Source organism: Vidua chalybeata, chromosome W, assembly GCF_026979565.1.
Source record: "Vidua chalybeata isolate OUT-0048 chromosome W, bVidCha1 merged haplotype, whole genome shotgun sequence".
Taxonomy (NCBI): Eukaryota; Metazoa; Chordata; class Aves; order Passeriformes; family Viduidae; genus Vidua; species Vidua chalybeata.
Genome location: NC_071569.1, coordinates 224812 through 245107, shown reverse-complemented (window position 1 = coordinate 245107; position 20296 = coordinate 224812). Strand labels below are relative to the sequence as shown.

Sequence of the window (20296 nt, the reverse complement as noted above, 5' to 3'; positions counted from 1 at the left end):
TTTTCTCAGTAGTACAGTGAGAGCTGTAGCTTTGCATGTCTTAAGTAGCCCCTGACCCAGCTACTTTTTGCCTCCCTCCTCAATCCTCCTGTGTGCATGGCCAGAAAATGCCATGCCAGTATTTACCTAAACAATGGATGGGGGGAAGGGAAGACTGAAATATCATATGCAAGTGAAGTAAGATCCTTCATGTAACTCTGTGTTTGGGAGAGCCAAATTACCTTGAAGGTAATGTGCAAGACTCAGTGTACTTGTAGTGTGCAACTTTTAATGAAAAATATTTTTTATATTTCTTGACAAATGAGTGTACATACATAAAATGGAGAAAATGTTATACTCACATTTAAAGCTTTAAAAGTTTCTATGACACATATTTGATCATGATCCAGTACACGTTGTATTGGTTGTGAGAGCTGTGGAACACATTCAGATAAAGAATTCCTTATGTTAATATACTTTCCTGAACTCCTAAAATAACAAATCCATAAGGCATGATTAAGTACTTGGGATGTAATGCTGAACCTGTGCATAATTTAAAATGTTTGTGGTGAATAGTCCTCATAAAAGACTTGATAACACTATCAGATGCATTTTGCCTCAAGTGTAAGTCAGTGTACATGTATATTCAATACAAATTGTTCCAAGTTTCTTAAATATTCTGAAACAAACTAGTTGAACTACAGTGCAGTTTTCTTGAAATTGCATTGTTAATTCCAACCAAAATGCACTTTTGAAGCATGTAGAGACATTTCTTGTTGGGTTTTTTTCTGACATTTTTGTTTTGTTTGATTTTAAGGCCAAACTGTTTTCAGATAGTAGTTCAGCACTTCAGTGAAGAGCATTACATCTTTTACTTTGCAGGAGAAACTCAAGAACAAGTGCAGGTGAGAGCTTTTGTTGATAAATATAATTTTAAAATAATTTTTTTGTTTTGTAGTGTTTAATGATATTATCCTTCTCTAATAGAAAGCAAGTGTACAATGTATGGTGGTTATGTCTACATTAGCAAATATTTCCATGCAATAATAGCAGATCTGTAAGGGATATAGTTAGTGATGATAATCCAGCACTTACTTTACCTATGCTTTAGGGATTCTACTTTGGAGAAGTTCTAGTCTGGTCCCATGGACTGAACTTCCGTTGGTTTCAATGAGATATTTCTAGAGAATATATTTTGGAGTAGTTCAGTGAAAAAAAAAAAAAGTTTGCTTTCCAGCACTCTTCCAACTAATGAACCAGAGCATGGTAAGTGGGAGTTTTGCTTCAAGAGCACATTCCTGATAAGAACTAAAATGCAAAGGAGGTATGCCCACCAATCAAAACCTGTCAAACCATTTACAGTTATTTGTCCTTAGGCCCTGATCTTGCACAAAATAAAGGGTTTTTTTGTGGTTTACATTGGTATAATTTAGTTATTAGCTCTCTTAACAGTTAATGTTTGCTGATTAAGAAATGTAGGAATGGAGTTTAATTCTCTAAAAGTCACTCACTAATAGGAGAGCATATGGAAGATGTGACAATGTTCTTATTCATCAAGTTGTTTTGGTATTCCAGAGCTCTGAAACAGACATTTTGTGTCAGAAGTCAATCTATGCATTTGATTTTATTTAAGAATGTGTAGTAGGCAGAATATCCTGCCAGGACATGCAGAATATCCTGTCCTGTTTTCTGAACATTTGGTATAATCTGCTTTTGGTTTAGATTTGCTTAACACTTAAGATGTTCACTGCATTTATAGAGAATACTGGGATTTCTTTTATAAAATGATTCTGGTTCAGGTAAGTCAGATGTTTTACTGATGCTGATGTTCTCAGAAGTTACAGCTGTCTACTTTGTAACATTTCACAGAAGAATAGTTTTGTTGTCATACTAAGGAAAATTGTATGGTTTTCATATAATGTGGTAAATATCAAAGCAACTGTCCAATGGATTGCATGTTGTCTGAGGTTTGTACAAAGCATTATGTCAATGTAATGTAATGTAGTGTTAGCCTCATATACGTGACGTGTTAGCCTCATGACATAGCTAGTGTCATTCTGCATACTATGGTGCGCTGTTCATACTTGCTGCTGTAAACTGTGACGTTTAAGGGAATAGATTTTCCTGTTAAAAGGGAGAATAAAGATGACTGTATCTAGGAAACATTTAGATTACTTTAGAGTGTTTAGTAAGTTCTATGGTTCTTTATTTGCTTTTTGTTATTTGAAGAAGAAAGCAAGCTAATAAAAATTTGATGCATAGTTGACAGGTCTTTGTTTTGTGGAAGGCTTTGAAAGCTTAAACTTCACTTCCAAAGTGGTTTACTTGAGAATAGCTGCAATATTGAATGTAGCTGTATTTTAACAATTATTAAATTACACTTTGAGTAGCTAGCAAATCTTTGACCTACACCTTTATAAATGTTAGTCAAAGCCTAAATTTTGTGCTTCATGAGAATTTACAAAATTTGACGGTGTGGGATGTGAAAACATGAAAAATGAGGCTATAGCATATCTTCCACCTTCCCAAGTATCTACTCTGCTTTATGCATTTGTGAGCAGAGAGAATGGGGGTGAAGGTTATACTTTTCAGTGTTTTTCTGTTAATGCTGCTTTGTTTTTTGTTTGAAGCACACAGAGTAAATACAACTGCATATAAAAATAGAGGAGAGAATTATCAGAACAGTTTATCTGTTATTTTCTCAGAAGCAATCAAGTCTTGCTTCATTTTATATACCATTTTTAATTTAATTAAGTATGACTAACCTGGAAAATTGATAAAGGTCACCATATATCCATTAGTAATGCTTGGTATTTCTAAAAGGAGAAACTCAAATTTGCAAATGTCTTTTTAGATTTACTGAGAAATATATGAATTTTGCTTTACTATTAAAAGTTTCATACTCTGAGTTGTAAACAAGTTGGTTCTTTTTAAGCTAAAGAAACAACTTCAGATACTTTTTGATATGTCAGTTCTATTGGAAGATGTTGTATGTGACTTTTTGTTACACTGTTTTGTGCCTTTATCTTTTAGGACTGGATGAAGGCTTTACAGATGTTTTGCAGTTTAAGGAAAAACAGTCCAGGGACATCAAATAAACGTCTACGTCAGGTGAAGCTATATAGATACGAGGAGGGGGGTAGGGGGGGAAGAGGGGGAGAGGTTGCCTCCTTGTTACAAAATGATGATATATGTCAGAACTTTCCTTTCAACAATAGTAAATCCTGCATGTGCTTTCTTTTTCTTGGAGTTATACAGTACCTTTGTTAAACCAACAGGAATGACTTCCACTCTATTATGATACCTATATACACAATGATCAAAGTGGTGTTTAGGCAATTGACAGATGTTTTGCTAGGTATTAATTTCTGATCACATTTAAGTAAAAGTGTCAACAATTCAGCATTTGTGTTGTCTTAACTCTTACAGTTCACCAGATTTGACAGACTTATGTCACATGTAGCCAAAATAATAGTATAACTAATATATTAATTTTTCAGTGACAAATACATGCTTAACTGTGATGATGGTGTATATTCTTTTGGTTTCTTGAGAGTACTGTTGTGTCCAGAATTTCTTTCAGAGGTAGAGGACAGATAATCATAAATGATTATATAAGTGATAATTGAAGAATAATGGGAATCAAGAATCCCTGGTATCTTTGAATGCTATGAATGTTGGAAGTAGCTGTTTTACTAGTCTATAGGAAAAGGAATACATTTTATGGGTGAGGTTTTTTTTAGGAAATGCAAAATTATTTTGTGGTCAACATTAAAGATGATTGAATACTTCTGAAAAAGTAAACTAAATTAGGTCAATTGATATATGAATGGTAGAAAAAATTTGGAGCCAAAAAAGCAAAGCACCTACAGAGTGATCATCTGAAATAATTCTGTATTTGCAAACACAAAGCAAATATTAGGCTGCATGAAGAAATAGTATAGAAGATAGATACTATTTCATATTTATGGTGTTCTCATTTAGGATACAGCTAGTTTTGATCATCTTATATCAAATGTACAAAGAAAATGAGAAAACTATAGGCTGGAATGAATAAAAGAATTTCCAGGTAAATAAGTGTGGGAAGTATTGAACTATTTAAAGAGGTGAAAACTATAAAAAGCATGAATGATCAAGGTAGATGAAGTGTATAAAGATCAAAAATCATACTTCCATGAGTACCTTACAGATGTTATATCAGTTTCAGGGTTTCTCAAACTGTCCTTTCAAATTTTGGGTACTGAATATTTGCATTTAAATGAATTTTTGACCTGATTAAATATATTTCCTGTATTTGACTAAATTGACTTCAGTTGATATCTGTAGATATTTGATTAAGCTATGAATTGCATGCAATTCAGAAGTTTGTAAAATAGTAGACTATTTAAAATGCATTTAATGTAAATGAGTTCAGAGGGTTCACTTCTCAATTTTTGGAAATTGAGTTTCCAAGTGCTCTTATTTTGAGAATCTGTGGTACAGACTAATATCTTCCTTATAACAGGGAGAAAACAGTGTCGTATGTTAAACAAAAGAATTTTATGTAATCTACTGGTTTATAGAATAGAATAGAATAGAATAGAATAGAATAGAATAGAATAGAATAGAATAGAATAGAATAGAATAGAATAGAATATTTCAGTTGAAGGGGACCTACAACAATCACCTAGTCCAACACCCTGATCAATTCAGGACTGACCAAAAGTTAAAGCATAGTATTAAGTAAGGGCATCATCCAAGTACCTCTTAAACACTGATGGGTTTGGGACATCAACCACCTCTCTGAGAAAAGCCTGTTCCGCTGTTTGACCACACTCTGGGTAAAGAAATGCTTCCTAATGTCATCTAAACCTCCCCTGGTGCAGCTTTGAACCATTCCCATACATCCTGTCAGTGGATCCCAGGGAGAAGAGCTCAGCACCTCCCTCTCCACTTCCGCTCCTCAGGAAACTGTAGAGAGCAATGAGGTCACCCCTCAGCCTCCTTTTCTCCAAACAAACAAACCCAGTGTCCTCAGTTGCTCCTCACAGGACATTCATTCAAACTCCTTCACCAGCTTTGTTGCCCTTCTCTAGACGCATTCAAGGACCTTCACATCCTTCTTAAATGGTGGGGCCCAGAACTGCACACAGTACTTAAGGTGAGGCCGCTCCAATGCTAAATACAGCAGGATAATCATCCGTTTTGACTGGTGGGTTATGCTGTGCTTGATGCACCCCAGATGCACCCCAGGATGTGGTTTGCTCTCTTGGCTGCCAGGGCTCACTGCTGACTCAAATTGAGCCTAATGTGTTAGGAAAGCATGAAATGCAGAATTGTGTTTAGATTTGTCCATGGTTCTTACTTAAGATACGAGTCTTTAGCTTCAGCAGAATTTTCTATGCATAGAAAAGTTAGTAATTGCAAATCTTATAGTGATGTTTTTTAAATAAAAAATGAGGTAAAGCTATGGTGCTGGAGGTTTATTTTCAAGTTGTTGCTCTTACTTTGTCCCTGGTGCCTCTTAAAATCTTTCATTATTCCTCTTATTCCTTTTCCCTTCTCTTTCTATTAGGAAGTTATATTTTGTATTTAATATTTATTCCTTAACATTATGCCTCAACATGGTGGGGGGGGGGGAGAATTCCATTCTTTCTTAAATAAATAAATAAACTTTGTGTATTTTCTTTAGGTCAGCAGTCTTATCTTGCATGTAGAAGAAGCTCATACACTCCCAGTAAAACATTTTACTAATCCATATTGTAACATCTACCTGAACAGTGTCCAGGTAGCAAAAACACATATCAGGGAAGGTCAGAACCCTGTATGGTCAGAAGAATTTGTCTTTGAGTAAGTCTTAATCTTATTGAATTACTGAATTTCACGTGAAAGTTGCTTTGCATTTAAGATTCTTTGCACTGTACTGTTTTGTATCTGCTTTTTAAAAGTACTGTATGCATGGTTATATAGGATCCACAAATGCATTGATAGAATTTTATGTATGAATCTAAGTATCTTTGGCTGGTCATGATAACTTAGGATTGAAATAACTTTAGAATAAATTTAAATGTTGGCCAAATGTAGTATTGATTGGGGCTTTTTGTCTTTTTCCCCAGTGATCTTTCATCTGATATTAATAGATTTGAGATAAGTCTTAGTAACAAAACAAAGAAAAGTAAAGATCCAGATATATGTAAGTATTTTTATGTAAAGGATGCATATATACTTTAACAATGGATAGAGTTTGCATTGCTCTTGTCAAACATTGTCACAAGACAATTAAGTACATTCTGTGACTATCATACAGCTGTATTGGTATGTTTTAGATGTCTGTTACAGATTTTACATTAATGTTTTTACAGTAAGAACCTGCATGATTTTAGTAGTAAAATGCACAGTAGTCCAATACTATATATCTGATGGCTTTTCTAGCTCTATTCCAGTATACCTATTGTGTTATACTGTGACCATGTTTACAAAAAAAAAAAAAAAGAGGAGCTGTCAGAATTAATCTCCTTCATAAAATGTTAAGTTTCATTAAGTTAATTTCTTTATTTTTTTTTTAAGCTCAACTGTGTGGAATTACTTTTGTCCTTCTCAGGACTTTTTTTGTTGCTTCCAGTGAGAAAGAGGGAGAAACAATAGTACTTTCCTCACTTGAAAATAAATTAAACTCCAATTTGACAGCCTGTAGAACAAAACTTGCCTCAGTCCTTGTAGCATCTTGTTCTTCCCCCCATTCTATCTCATCTGTGTTCCCAAGATTGTACTTTCCTCCTGTTATTTACACAGCTTCGTCAGCTGTTTTGTTTCTATTTTTCTATTCCAGAAAACTACTAACAAGATGGTAAGACTTATCAGCTTTCAAAAAACAAAACTAAACAAAAAAACCCCAAACCCAACCCACCAAAATGAACCCTCCCCAAAAAACTCACACTTTAATTCTGAGCCACACAATGTGATTTTTTTTGGCTTTCAAGGCATTTTGTTTCCCACCATAATTGTCTTGTAACTTCATCCCTTTGCCTCCTCTCTGTTGCCTGCAGAACAGACACCCTCTCACCCAACAGTTGTTCCAAGTATGTTTCTGTTGTGTTCTGACCTGTCCCAAAGCCTAGCACAGTACTGATAATCTGTTGCTGTTGGTTTTGATTTGCATGGTATTGTGTTACTGGCCTGTTATATTTGCCTCCATGTCAATTTATTTCTCTTTTTTTCCTCTCAGAGAAGAGATTTGTAGGGAAACTTTGATGAAAGTAGAATTACTTTGAAGACGGAATGCTCTTGCCAAACCTAATTCAATTTCAAAACTGTTGCTCTTTCCTTTAACTACAAAATTTTCTGCATAGCAAAAGGAAAAAAGATGTATTTCATTTGACAGACAAAAGGACTTTCTGATTGCAGTTGTGACCTTGTTATTGCATGGTTCTATGTGTTATAGGAAAAAATTGACTGAGGACAGGGAGCCCTTGGATGGCCCAAATCAGATCACATCAGGGTCACCAAGATTGTTATAGGTAAAAATTGACCGAGCCGAATTTAAAAAAAGAAAAAAAAAATTTATTATAAAGATCAAATTCTATCTGAGCCAGCCACAAAGAAAAGGACAGTGCCGAGCCCGGGATCGGCGCTGGGTGAGACAGGTTCAACCACTCTAGCAGAGGGTCTCTCCTATGCTTCACACCACCCATTCTGCACGAGCAGTTCTTATACAGTTTATTTTGCTCGAGGCCGGGATTTCGGTGATCAGCCTTTTCTTTCCATTCAAAGTCCCACATATTCATAAAGTCCCTTTTCTCTGCGCCGGGTTGAACAATCCGAGGTCCGGGAAGCGATGTACATCGATGATGGAGTTAAGGGAACCCGACATTGAGATGCATCCCCCGCAGATTCCAGCGATTCCAATCTCGGGTACCGGGATGATCATCGATCATCGATCATCGCTTGTGTGTTCCTAGATTATCTCAAGAAACGGCCCATCTCCGAGTGAGCCACATGTATTAACTTGTAAATGAAGCCTTGTCTACAATGGTTTTGACATACATGAGACAGCCCCCCCCCTTGCCCTGGCTTGCTTGCTTTGTGTCTATATTTAATCATATAAAAACTCCTATCCATATATCACTTTATAGGCACAAATTATGCCTATTACACATAACATATGCATTTGAGCTAGAAAATTCTTTATCTTGGCCAAAGCTTTGGTTAGTAAAAGACCCTTTCAAAGGAAAATTAGTGAATGGGATACTTCAGTAACTTCTTTTAAAGTGTTTCTGTAGTTTCCTTCTCTTTGTCCAGATTAAGGAGATTGTGCTACTTTTAGATGTATCCAACTGGTGGAAGGTTATAGATTTTTTTTCTTACCTAGGTCAAGAGGATTGGCAATGTTTTTTGATCATGGTTAGGTAGACTCTTAGAGCATAACCTAACAGTCCTTTCATTTTGGGATAAGAATTAGACCATATCAACTTGAATTAACAAGCATATCTGCTTACATCCCCATCCCTATTAAATATTTGAAGTATATGGGGAGAAAAACGGAGCTAAAAGAGACCATATCCAACTTGTCTTCGTGCAATGTTGCCTAGACCTCCAAAAGCAAGAAAAGGGGTTGATTACCTTTCTGAACATTTCTCCTTTGTAGCCACAGTTTTTAAAAGTGGATTGCTCTGAAACAGGAGTAATGTCAGAGCTATATTTTTTCAATATTTGTGGTGAGTTGACCTTGTCTGGCTGCCAGGTGCCCACCAAGCAGCTCTCTCACTCCCCCTTCTCAGGGGGACAGGAGGAGAAAGGATAAGGTGAAAAACTCACGGGTCAAGATAAAGGCAGTTTAACAAAGAAAAGCAAAGGCTGCACATGGAAACAAAGGAAAAATTTATTCTCTACTTCTATCAACAAGTGATGTCCAGACACTTGCTGGGAAGTAGGGCCTCAGTATGCATAGTGGTTGCTTTGGAAGACAAATGCCTTAATAATGAATGTCCCCCCATCTCCTTTTTCTTAGCTTAGTATTCTTCTTAGTATTGCTGACCACAACACCATGTATTATGGGATATCCCTTTGGTCAGGTTGGGTCAGCTGTCCTGTCTATGTCATAGAATCATAGAATGGCTTGGCTTGGGACTTTAAAGATCATCTAGTTCCAACCTGCTGCCATGGGCAGGGGCACCTTCCACTAGACCAGGTTGCTCCAAGCCCCATCCAACCTGGCCTTGAACACTTGCAGGGATGGAGCAGCCACAGCTTCTCTGGGCAACCTGTTCCAGTGCCTCACCACCCTCACAGTAAATAATTTTTCCCCAATATCTAATCCAAACCCATTCTCAGTTTAAAGCTATTACCCCTTGTCATATCACTACAATTCTTGATAAAGTCCCTCTTCATTATTCCTGTGGGCTTCCTTAAAATACTGGAAGGCTGCTATAAGGTCTTTCCACAGTTTTCTCTATGTTAAGCAACCCCAGCTCTCTCAGCCTTTCCTCATAGAGGAGCTGCTCCAGCCCCCTGATCATCTTGGTAGCCTTCCTCTGGACCCACTCAAGCATGTTCACTTCCTTCTTATGCTTGGGGCCCCAGAGATGAACACAGTATTCTGTGCAGAGTCTTATGAAAGCAGAGTAGAGTAGAAGAATGACCTCCCTTGACCTGCTGTCCACGCTGCTTTCAGTGCAGCACAGGATGCAGTTGGCTTTCTGGGCTGCAAGTGCACATTGCCTTTGTCTCTCCTTTCAGCCAGTTTGTATTTGCAGTAGTGCTATAGCTTGGTTTTGAAGTAGTTTGAGAATATGCAGCTAGAGGACAAAAAAGTCACTGTGATACACATGTATCACTTCTGTGGCACTGGGAAATAAGCCTACTATGGCAGGTTTCCCTCCTTTCCTACTTGGCTCTTTCCCTCTCATATTCTTCATTAAATATGTGCTAAATGTATTAAGTAGTGTATGTAAGCACTCTTGCATTGACATGGGTGGACTTTAAACAAGGGGGAGAAACTATGGAGCCCATCAAGTACTTGTTAATGGTAGTAACAACATATTGTCTACCAACAGGAGGTACCAAAAATAAGATGTTGGCAGGCCCTTCTGTCATGGTTGGACACTGGTGCAATGTTAGTGTCCCTATGAAAATGCACTTTCCTTAAATAAATGCTGTGAGATGTTATTAGGAACAGAGCAGAGCAGGCCCAAGCTTAATAACAAAGGAAAAAAAAACTTTATTAAACTACTACTAATACAGAAAACACATAAACTAAATCCAGGATGAAGACTTTTTAAAACACTCCTCTTCTTCCTAATTTCTTAAAATACTTAGCCATGAAATATCACCTGGGATTCCTGATCAAATTACCACTTTTCAGGTAATCTATACTTAAACTATCAAGGGAGAGAGAAGTCTCTCTTGCACTACAGACCCCCCAGGAAACACAGCTGCTCCCCTGTGTTTCTCTGTCACACATGGCAACCGCCCGGAAAAAAAAAAATCTGCCAGTGTGACACTCTCCTTTCCATGTCACAGTGCTCTCACCACCGTGCATGGACAGACTGCTCATAGGGCTCTTTTAAAGATGCTTTGCCACGGACCTAAAGATACAACAGTTCAGTTTCTCATCCTGGGACTACAGTCCCCCCCATTTTCCCCTGGGGCCGAGGGGTCCAAAAACAGGACTCATCTTCTTCCCGAAGACAGAGGGTATCACCATTCCCTCCTCAGCTTTCTTTGGTTCTTGCCACTCCTGTGCTGCTCGAAGCTGAAACAGGTCTCCTTGGGTGGTGTTTCCGCCCAGTCTGGGTCACCACTGCATCCTCCTAAAATGCAGTCTCTATTGCAGGAGATTTTGTTTCAGTCTATGGCTAACAAGAAAAGTCCAGCTAAAAGCTACTTCATCATCGTCTCCCACTTAAATATTTCTTCTTCTAACATCTCAGGTCCCGGACTATCTCTCTTCCACTACAAATCAAGGAGGGGTAATACTTTTAAAAAGCCCTCATTTCTTGGAAAGGGTTAAACGTTTAGACTCCTTGGACGGCTGATATCTCGGTCCGGTGTTCCATCTCTCACGCTGGACATTCCCCCCCCTTCTCCTTCTCCTCTGCCGGCAAATTTCCAGGTGCCGCCAGGTTCTCTGTCTCTTTCCCTCTTGGGGTGGGGGGGGGGACAGAGGCATCTCCACTTCTCTCTACCCTTCCGTCCACAGGAGCTGGCTCGGTTCCAGACCCTCAGCCCCTCGGCCTACCTGGACAAGGCCGCGTGGCTTCCCCTCCCCCACCCAGCCCATGGCTGGGCAGGGGAGAGCCTGCACTCTCTGACGACCGGAACCAAAAGAGACAGTTCCCCTGGGAGTTCTTGCTTTTAACCCCCTGTGTTCTCAGAGGTGTGTCCATACTTTCAGTGGTCACTCCAGGTGCCAATATCCAAACCTGACCACTGATTAGTTTGACTCAACTTCCTGGAAAAATTCACTTCCATGTCAAACCACGACACCTTCTTTGAAGAACTTAGTGTGAGTTTCAAGTCCTTAACAGCTCCTCACTGCCTTGTAAATGGAGCTGTGGGTGGGAAAGCCAGCATTTAATGTCCATTATTGAGCAATTTATTCTTTGTCAACATTTAGATAAGCTTTTATTCTGAATCAGTAAGTGGTTTTAGGGGGTTTGGTTGGTTCTGGTTGGGTTCAACAAAAGCTTCACTGTAAACCTAAGTTCATTTCCATTCTAAAAAATCCATAAGTTTTAACCACTTTAAGTTTGATTTCCAGATTATAATTATTAATCATCGATATATAAACTTGTTACTAAATATTAATCTCTAAGCTTAATTTGAAAACAAACCATTAAGAAAGCTCAGTTTTACCTTTTATTTTTGCTAATGTTCATCACGTTAAACATTCTTGGTTCCGGGTTGTATACAGTTTTTGACTGTGCTTGCAAAGAATGGATCAAATTTTGGGGGTTTTTCTGTATATTTGTTATTCTATCATAATGTGCTAGACTGCAAAGTTTAAACATCCTTAAATCCTCAACTAATGGCAGTCTCTTATTGAACATAGCCTAATAGTTCAATATATTTTTCTAAGTAGCAGAAAGTGTTTCTGAAAGTTTTTGAATATAAATTATAACAAGTATTCTACAGTCCATATGTTGATGTTTCTGTTTCAATCTTTTAAGATCAAAATAATATTATAATATTTATATTATCACTAGAAAGTGCTACTGTATAACCATGGGAAAAATTAAATCATCAGTGTCAGGAAAATTAATCCACAAACATCAGAGGTTTATGTCCAAAAAAGAGACAGAGGGGTCCTGTAACTTTATTTGAATAAAGGGAGAGGTCATGGGTATTTCCCATGAGGTCTCTCAAATTTTTGGAGGATGCAGCCTCCTTTTTATCCTAATTTCCTGACAGCATTTCCCTCTCTTTCCCCATTGGCTGAGGTACTGGAGAGGTACAGACTTCCCAAAACGCCTAATACCTATGATCCCCTTCTAATGTATCCCCCCCTTTTTTTTTCTTTTCCTTGTGTCACTCTGTTGCCTTCTGCTGAGAAGGCAGGTGACCTGGTTTCAAGACACAGCACGGCAACCCGGCCTCGCCCGGGTCACTCGGGCCACCAACATGCACAGACACCAATGTGGTGGATGGTCAAAATGGCGTTTATTACCTTATCTCGTGTGGTTAAATAGTCAAGGGGCCCTACTACGTCAAAAGGGGGACGGTGGGCCTGGCTAGGGTTAGTAGGGAGTGGAGGACTACTGGTGTTAGGAGGTGCTACATGTCTCAGGGGTGATTGGTTACATATCGCAGGATGAGGGGGGAAGGGTCTTGCTTTCCGTTACATCCCGAAATCTTCCGTTCTCCTGTCCATATCTACCACATCTCCCCCCCCCTTTTCATTAATAAATGAGGTAGCTATAAACCTAGGCACTAAGGTGAGGTACAAAGTTATGACTTGATAAGGGAAAAAGTGTTTTTGGCAAACTTGAGTAATCTTCGCAAGGCAAGTTTGGAACATTTTTGCGACTGGCAGTGTTCCCTATTTTTGGTTTACAGCATTTGTTGCTGGCTTATAAACAGAATGTTGGCTCGTTCCAGGCGGGCCTGAATGAATGAGACCAGCTTGTTCAGCAGGCATGGTCCAAAAGCAAGAGCTAAAAGTAGTATTGCTAGTGGACCTATCAGGGTGGAAATTAAAGTGGTGAGCCATGGTGATCGATTGAACCAGGACTCAAACCAGCTCTGTTGGGTTTCCCTGTCTTTCTTTCTTTGAGCTAGTCTATCTCGGAGTTCTGCCATGGAGTCTTTAATGACTCCTGTGTGGTCTGCATAAAAGCAGCATTCTTCCTTTAGGGCGGCACACAATCCTCCTTGTTGCATGAACAAGAGGTCCAGTCCTCGCCTGTTCTGTAAGACCACTTCCGAAAGCGAGGAAACTGATTTCTCTAGAAAGGAGATGGATTTCTCGATCCTCTGCAAGTCCTCATCGATGGTCATTTGCAGCTGAGCAAGCCCTTGGTGTCGGGTCGCGAGGGCTGAGACACCCGTGGCTGTGCCAGCTGCTCCCAGGCCAAGCAGCATTGCGATAGTTATACCTGTTATTATTTCTCTTTTGTGGAGTCGGCCGGGTTCTTCAAAAAGGTGGTATACCTCTTCATCTGAGTGGTACAGGACTCTAGGAACAATCAGAACTTGGACACAGAAGTCGATAGCGTCATTGAATTTGGCAAGGAACACACAGGGACTCACTCCAGATCGCCGACAAACCCACATCCCAGAGGCGGATGGGACCGCCCACTTATTGATCTTTCTGTTGGGCTTGACAACTTCGGTGCAGAAGTTGCCTTTCTGCTTTGCTAAGGCTGCATTGCCAAAGCATTTGCCCTGGCCTATGACTTGACTCAGGGTGATTCCTCTGCGGGGAGTGTCCCATCTGCACTGGTGGGGGGCATCGGCTGTGGAGTAACTGAAGGGGGTGTTTAAAGCAACTCCTTCGTAGAAAGGAGGTTTAACATCATAGCAAAGCCAGCAGGAATCAGTTAGGTTTGGGTTGGATTCGTTCAAGGATAGAAAGGTAGCTTCTAGCATGCGAAAGATTGGGTTCGAGTCTGACTCGGCTAAGCGGCCTATCTGGAAGGCATCCGCATGGCCGGTTGGGATATCAGTGGCCTTTGTGGGCAAGGTTTTGGGGTGGGTTATGTTTTCCCCTTTCAGCACGTCTTTAATAACTTTATTGGGTCCTACCGGTCGGGGTGCTGGCGGTTGGAGCCTGATAATTCATACATTCACCCACTCTTTTGGCCCCTTGAGGACTACAGTCCACGTTCTGCCTGTGGCCCAACTAGGGTGTTCTGGCTGCAAAACCGTCATGTTATAGTCTGTGCATTTCCGATATTTGGGCTGTGTATAATGGTTGCTATAGACCCCTTTCGCAATGGCGGGTTTTTTACAGCCGGTGGGTGCCCAGGTGAACTGTAAAAATTTATCGGGCTCCTGCGGTTGCCACCCTTCTCCCGATGGTCTGGCATCTGTAACAATGGTTTCACAGCCCCAGTATCCGCAATATCCCCACCCTGGGTAATTGCAGTACTTTTTCCCTGGGTTGGAGGCTGGGCACCAGTAAGATAGGTACATGTACATGATGTGTGGGTGATAGGGCTGTAATTTTGGTCGTCCTGGAAACAGGTCGGCGATGTGGAACATGAAGGATGGGGTGCCTGCTGTGGTGATTTCTTTGAACACCTTGTCACTTGAAAGATGTTGCATGACCCACCTGAATGGTTGATGGGGGTAATGATCTGGGTCGGCTCGCCCTCCGGCGACAAGCCCCAATAGCAAAATCACACAAAAACACTGTTGATGTTTGGGTCTCACCGGTGCGGGACTCTTGGGTGCTGTCTGGCGGCTTGGTGGTTCGTCATTTTCCTCTGGAACAGGGGTGTACGCGTTACGGGGACACCCCACGAACATGTCCTGCAAACAGAAACTCACAGCTTTCGTTAGTCTCATTCTGAAGGTCTGGCTTGATTGACTTAAGTGGGCACCACCTGATTCTGCCCTCTTTTTTAACTGCCGCGTACCCTCGTCCCGTGAGCACCAGTCTCCAGCCCCGTTCCCATTCGCCCAGCTCGTTTTTGATTACAACCTGCGGGCCCTCCTCTAGTGTTCGGGTGACCCAGTGCTTTCGAACTGGACTGTTTGTTTCATCTCCCCTAGGGAATTGATTCAGTGCTAACAAAGCGGTTGCTAATATACACGCTTGGTCTCCTGGGGGAACGGAGTTGGTAAAGCCCTCCACCTTTGCCAATACTTCTAACTTGGCTTTCAGGGTCTGATTTGCTCGCTCAACAATGGCCTGCCCGGTGTTATTATACGGGATACCATGCACTAAAGTGATGCCCCATTTCAAGGCGATTTCTTGCACTGGTTTGGAGATGAAATTGGAACCGTTGTCAGTTTTAATTTGCTTGGGGATACCAAGCCATGCCATGGCTGTCAGCCAGTGCTGAATTGTGGCCTTAGAGTTAGCTTTGGGGTGCTGTGTGGCCACGATCACTCTGCTGTAAGTGTCCTCCGTCACTGCAAGCCATGCTCGGGGCTTCAGCAGTTGACATAAAGTGAAGTCCGACTGCCAGATTTCCGAGGCCTTGAGACCTCTTGGGTTGACCCCACTGGTCCATAGGAGTGACTTCTGGCAGTGAGGGCAAGTGGCCACTACATGTTTTGCGTCCGCTGTCGAGATCCCGCATCTCTTCGCCAGTGCTTTGGCTCCGATGTGGAGCGACTCGTGCAGCTGCCGAGCTTCCTGCAATGTCCACACTCCCTTCGCTGCGGCATCCGCTTTGTCATTGCTGGTCTGGAAGAAGCCCTTGACTGGGTTGTGGCTGTTGACGTGAATGACAGACACGGTGCCTCGTCGCGAGGAGAGCACCTCTTCCAGCATTGAGGCCGCTGCAGATGTTGATACACCTGGTCCCGACATGGCCAGGCAAAGCCTTGCCACAAATATAGAGTCCGTTACGATGTTGAGGTGTTCATCTTGGAAGAGTCCACACGCCAAGACCACTGCTGCTCCTTCCAGTTGTTGCACTGACAGTGTGGGGTCACATGTTTTGACGCAATGCCATTGTTCTCCTGCCTGCCACACCGCCGCTGCAGTAGAAGTTGTGGAGGAAGTGTCTGTGATGACCATCGGTCCTGGCTGCGGTCGGTCCATGACCTTTGGCGGCATGTCTATGTCGACAATGGTCAGTAGCTGAGTCCAAGGTGGTCTGGTAGTGTAGGAGATCTCTCCTCTGAAGCCTGTGAACGCAAGGGCCGGGTGCTCCGATATCGCGGTTGACTCCGTGGTTGGTCGCTTGCGGAAGGGAAGGTGAATTCTTGCCGGCTCGGTTCCCAGGTGTCTCAGGGCGAGTTTTGGCGACGCATTCAACTCCCAAGGAAAATGCACGAGCTGGTCTTCCGAGGATCACCCATTGGATCGGCTGAGACTTTTCGGAAGATCCTTGGGCCAGTGCTCCCACTCCTCCCTTCTGTGTGAAGTGGACATATCCATGACCTCGGGGGGAATCAGGATGATGTTGCGGAGCCACTGCAGAGATCCCACAAGGCGCTGCATGTCATGGAGCGTCTTGATGTCTCGGCGGACCTTCACCTTGGGGGGTGTCACGTAGGAGTTTGTGATCCCCACTCCCAGGAAGGTCACGCAGGGTCCTCTCTTGATCTTTGTGTTCACGATCTCAAAGCCATTGGTCCGGAGAGTTTCCGTGATTGTGGACACTAAGTGATCCACTTGGCTTGCTGATGGTGCGGCGACGAGGATGTCGTCCATGTATTGAATGATGGTTGCACGGGGGTAGGATTGTCGGACTGGCATCAGTGCTCTGTCCACGGTGATCTGGCATATGGTCGGGCTGTCCACAAGACCTTGCGGTAACGCCTTCCATTGGAAGCGGCGCTTGGGTCGCTCGCCGTTTGGGAACACGACGGAAAAGGCGAACCGTTCCTTGTCCTCAGCATGCAGGGGTATTGAAAAGAAGCAGTCCTTGATGTCCAGCACTGCGCATGGCTGCCCTTTGGGGAATGCTGAGTTCGTGGGCAGCAGTGTCTGAACTGGACCCATAGGTTGGATTGTCTTGTTCACTTCTCTCAGGTCGTGGACAAGACGATGATCTTCTCCAGACCTTTTGGGGATTACAAATACAGGGGTGTTCCACGGGCTGGTGGAGGGTTCTATGTGACCCTTTTGCAGTTCGTGGTTGACCAGTTCCAGCAAGGCTGCCATTCGAGGCTTTGACAGGGGCCACTGCTCGACCCATACGGGGTCTGATGATTTCCAAGTCAGTCTGATTGGCAGCGGTGGGTGTATGGCAGTGGCCCTCATGATAAATTTGTGATCCTGACTCCTAACATAGCAAGGATGTCCCTTCCTATCAAGGGTGGAGAGTTTTGCAAAATGTAGGGGTAGATTGCTACTGTCTGTTCCGGTCCCTTTTTTGTGTGAAGTGTTATAGCCACCAACTGGGTGCTTTTCCATGCCTGGGATGGCCCTCCCACTCCGTTCACTGGGGGGACCTCTTTACATTGCCAATGCTGAGGCCAAAGCGCTTGGGGAAAAACCGAGCATTCTGATCCCGTGTCCACCCAAAACTGAAGCCCTATGATGTGGGGATCCTGACTGCCATAAAGGCGGCATGTCCCCCACACCATCAGGGGCTCCTTCCCTATTTTCATGGCCAGGGCCACCCAGGGGTTCCGCTCTGGGGCATCCCCTGCTGGCCCTGTGGCACAGGCACGGCTTGTGGCGGTGGTGGATACGAAGGTGCCGCTGGCGGTGCTGCGAAACTCTGCAATTGTGTCGCTGGTGGGGGTGCGAAGCTGGCTGCCTCTTGTGGGGCCATGGGGTATGAGGGCCTCCCGCCCCACTGGGGGTTGACATAAATGGGCCACTTTGCATTCGTAGCGGGAGAAGGCTGAGTTTGGCCTGCATGCCGCCTCCCCTTCCCGTTTCCCTGGGGCCGGGACTTGCAGTCTTTAGTGAAATGCCCCTTCTTCCCACAGCTCCAACAGGGCCCTCTTAGGCGTGCTTAGGGTGGGGGCACCGCTGCGGACTGCTGTGCCGGCTGGGGACAGTTCACTGCAATGTGGCCTGCCTGACCACATTTGAAGCATGCCATTGCACTGGTTAGGGTGCGGACGGCTGCTTGAATGGGTGTCAGGTGCTCCTCTCTTACGACATGTCTGATCATGTCGGCCAGGCTGGCTCCGGCTGGCAGGGAGCGCAAAATGTCCTTGGTGACGGAGTTGCATTGCTGGCGTAAGCAGTCCGCTACCACTGGGCCCTTTGCCTCTGCAGGCAGGGTAGAGGAGTCTACTGCCATTTGCAGGCGGTCTACGAACTGCGTGAAGATTTTACTCTCTGCCTGCCTTATGGTGGACCACGGTGACGGCTTGGCCACTACTAGAGAGGCAGCACGAATAGCCTCCCTGGCGGCTCGAGTGGTGGCCCTGACTTCCTTGGCCCGCATTTGTGCAGCTTGTTGCTGAGGTGTAATCATCTCATCATGTTTTCCTATCAGCCTGGATAAACTCGAGCCGTGCAGTGGTTGCCCCACCCCAGAAGCTTGGGCTAGCTCTTTTGTACAATTATCTTCCCATTCCTGCTTAAACACGATCATTCCCGCACCGCCAAGTATCATGCGACCTATTTGTTTGATATCAAAGGGGAGCAAGTCATCATTGCCAAAAAGGCCGTCCACGAGGGTGGAGACCATCGCTGAGTTGATCCCTTTCTCTGAAATGGCTTTGACAATTGCCTGTATGTCTTTGGGGTTTACCGGAGTATATATCCTTTGTTGGTTCCCCTCTGCCCGGTGATCCTCACCGGGAAAGCTTGAACTGCGGCCGAGGGGGCCCATTCAGCACAAGCTATTTTTATTTTTCCCCAGTCGGTGAACTGGGCTGGTTCATGTTGTGATTGCCTTTCGGTGTGGCTTAAGGCTTTATTCATTTTTGTTTTAGAATGCATTAGCTCCGCTCTCTCCATTTCTGAGTCCCAGTCGGCTTCCGTCAGCTCTCCCGAGCTGGCGGAGCTGCTGTTGCTGGACTCAGAGCCGGAAGTCGAATGCCAGCGCACTTCTGGGCTTTGGTGCCTTTTTGTGCGGCTCCGACCCCGCCCCTCCCTGGGCTTGCCCTGTCTCCCGCAGGGGGAGGTCTCTCCCTTAAATGGTAGCAGCATTGAGCGCAGCTCCCGATTGGGCGTGCGCTCTCTGCCGCTCTCCTCCTTCTCTTTTTCCCGTGGATGCGCATTAGCAAAAATTCGCGACTCTGGGCTCTTCCCGCCAAGAGAATCCGCACCCCACCCATCTCCTTTGTCGCCGGCGCCATGTTCGGTTGGGTAGGGCGGCGGCGCCGCCCGCATTTCCTCCCGAGCTGCATTTTCTGCGTCTCCGGCTTCCCTCGCCAATTCCTCCCAAAAGGACTGCGCGCGCTGCTGCGCCCCCGGCGCCGAATTGCTGATCGGCGGCGAAGGGACGGATGGGGATTTTTGGGAGGGTTCCACGGGGGGGTTTGGACTCTGGCTCGGGGAGGGGGGGAACACGCCTGGCCCCCCCGGCTCCCCGCTCTTGGGCAAACCGCTTTCAGGGGCGGTTTGCGTTGCCGCCCCTATCCCCAGCTTGGGTGTAGCTAATAAACATGTGCACGCGGCACTCCATGTTTCCTGTTCTTCAAGCGCTCCGCGTAGGGCTTGTTCAACTTCACCCCACGCCTTGAGGCTTTTGCCGCTGCCTGAGGATTTAGTATCCTCGGCCAGCGCAGCCGTGCATTTCTCCCACACCTCTGGATGTAATATTTCCACGGGACGTTCAATCGCCCCAAGCTCTAGGAGTCTTGCAATAGCAACATAAAAATCCTTGAGCCTGCACTTTATTCCCCACTGCTTATGAAGTGAACTCACGACCTTCACGATGGCCTCCATGACGATCGCTGGTCCGGGGACGTCTCCCCTGCCGAGAGTCGGTCCCGCCGCTCCGGCCGCTGTTTCTCGTCCAGGCGATACCCGCTACCTGAGAGAATTTCTCCTTCCTGGGTTTCGGCACCACTTTTTTGCCTTCTTCTGAGAAGGCAGGCAACCTGGTTTCAAGACACAGCACGGCAACCCGGCCTCACCCAGGTCACTCGGGCCACTGACATGCACAGACACCAATGTGGTGGATGGTCAAAATGGCGTTTATTACCTTATCTCGTGTGGTTAAATAGTCAAGGGGCCCTACTACGTCAAAAGGGGACGGTGGGCCCGGCTAGGGTTAGTAGGGAGTGGAGGACTACTGGTGTTAGGAGG

At 44.1% G+C, this 20296-nt stretch overlaps 1 protein-coding gene across 1 annotated transcript in view; it reads left to right on the top strand.

The window, feature by feature from the left end:
- The window catches only part of LOC128802364 (ras GTPase-activating protein 1-like), a 160886-nt gene that overhangs the window by 72600 nt on the left and 67990 nt on the right, over positions 1-20296 (top strand). The window contains exons 12-15 of the mRNA XM_053968686.1: positions 797-884; positions 3013-3090; positions 5651-5808; positions 6075-6151. Of these exons, the coding sequence (XP_053824661.1) occupies positions 797-884; positions 3013-3090; positions 5651-5808; positions 6075-6151 (401 nt within the window). The remainder of the gene's footprint in view (positions 1-796; positions 885-3012; positions 3091-5650; positions 5809-6074; positions 6152-20296) is intronic.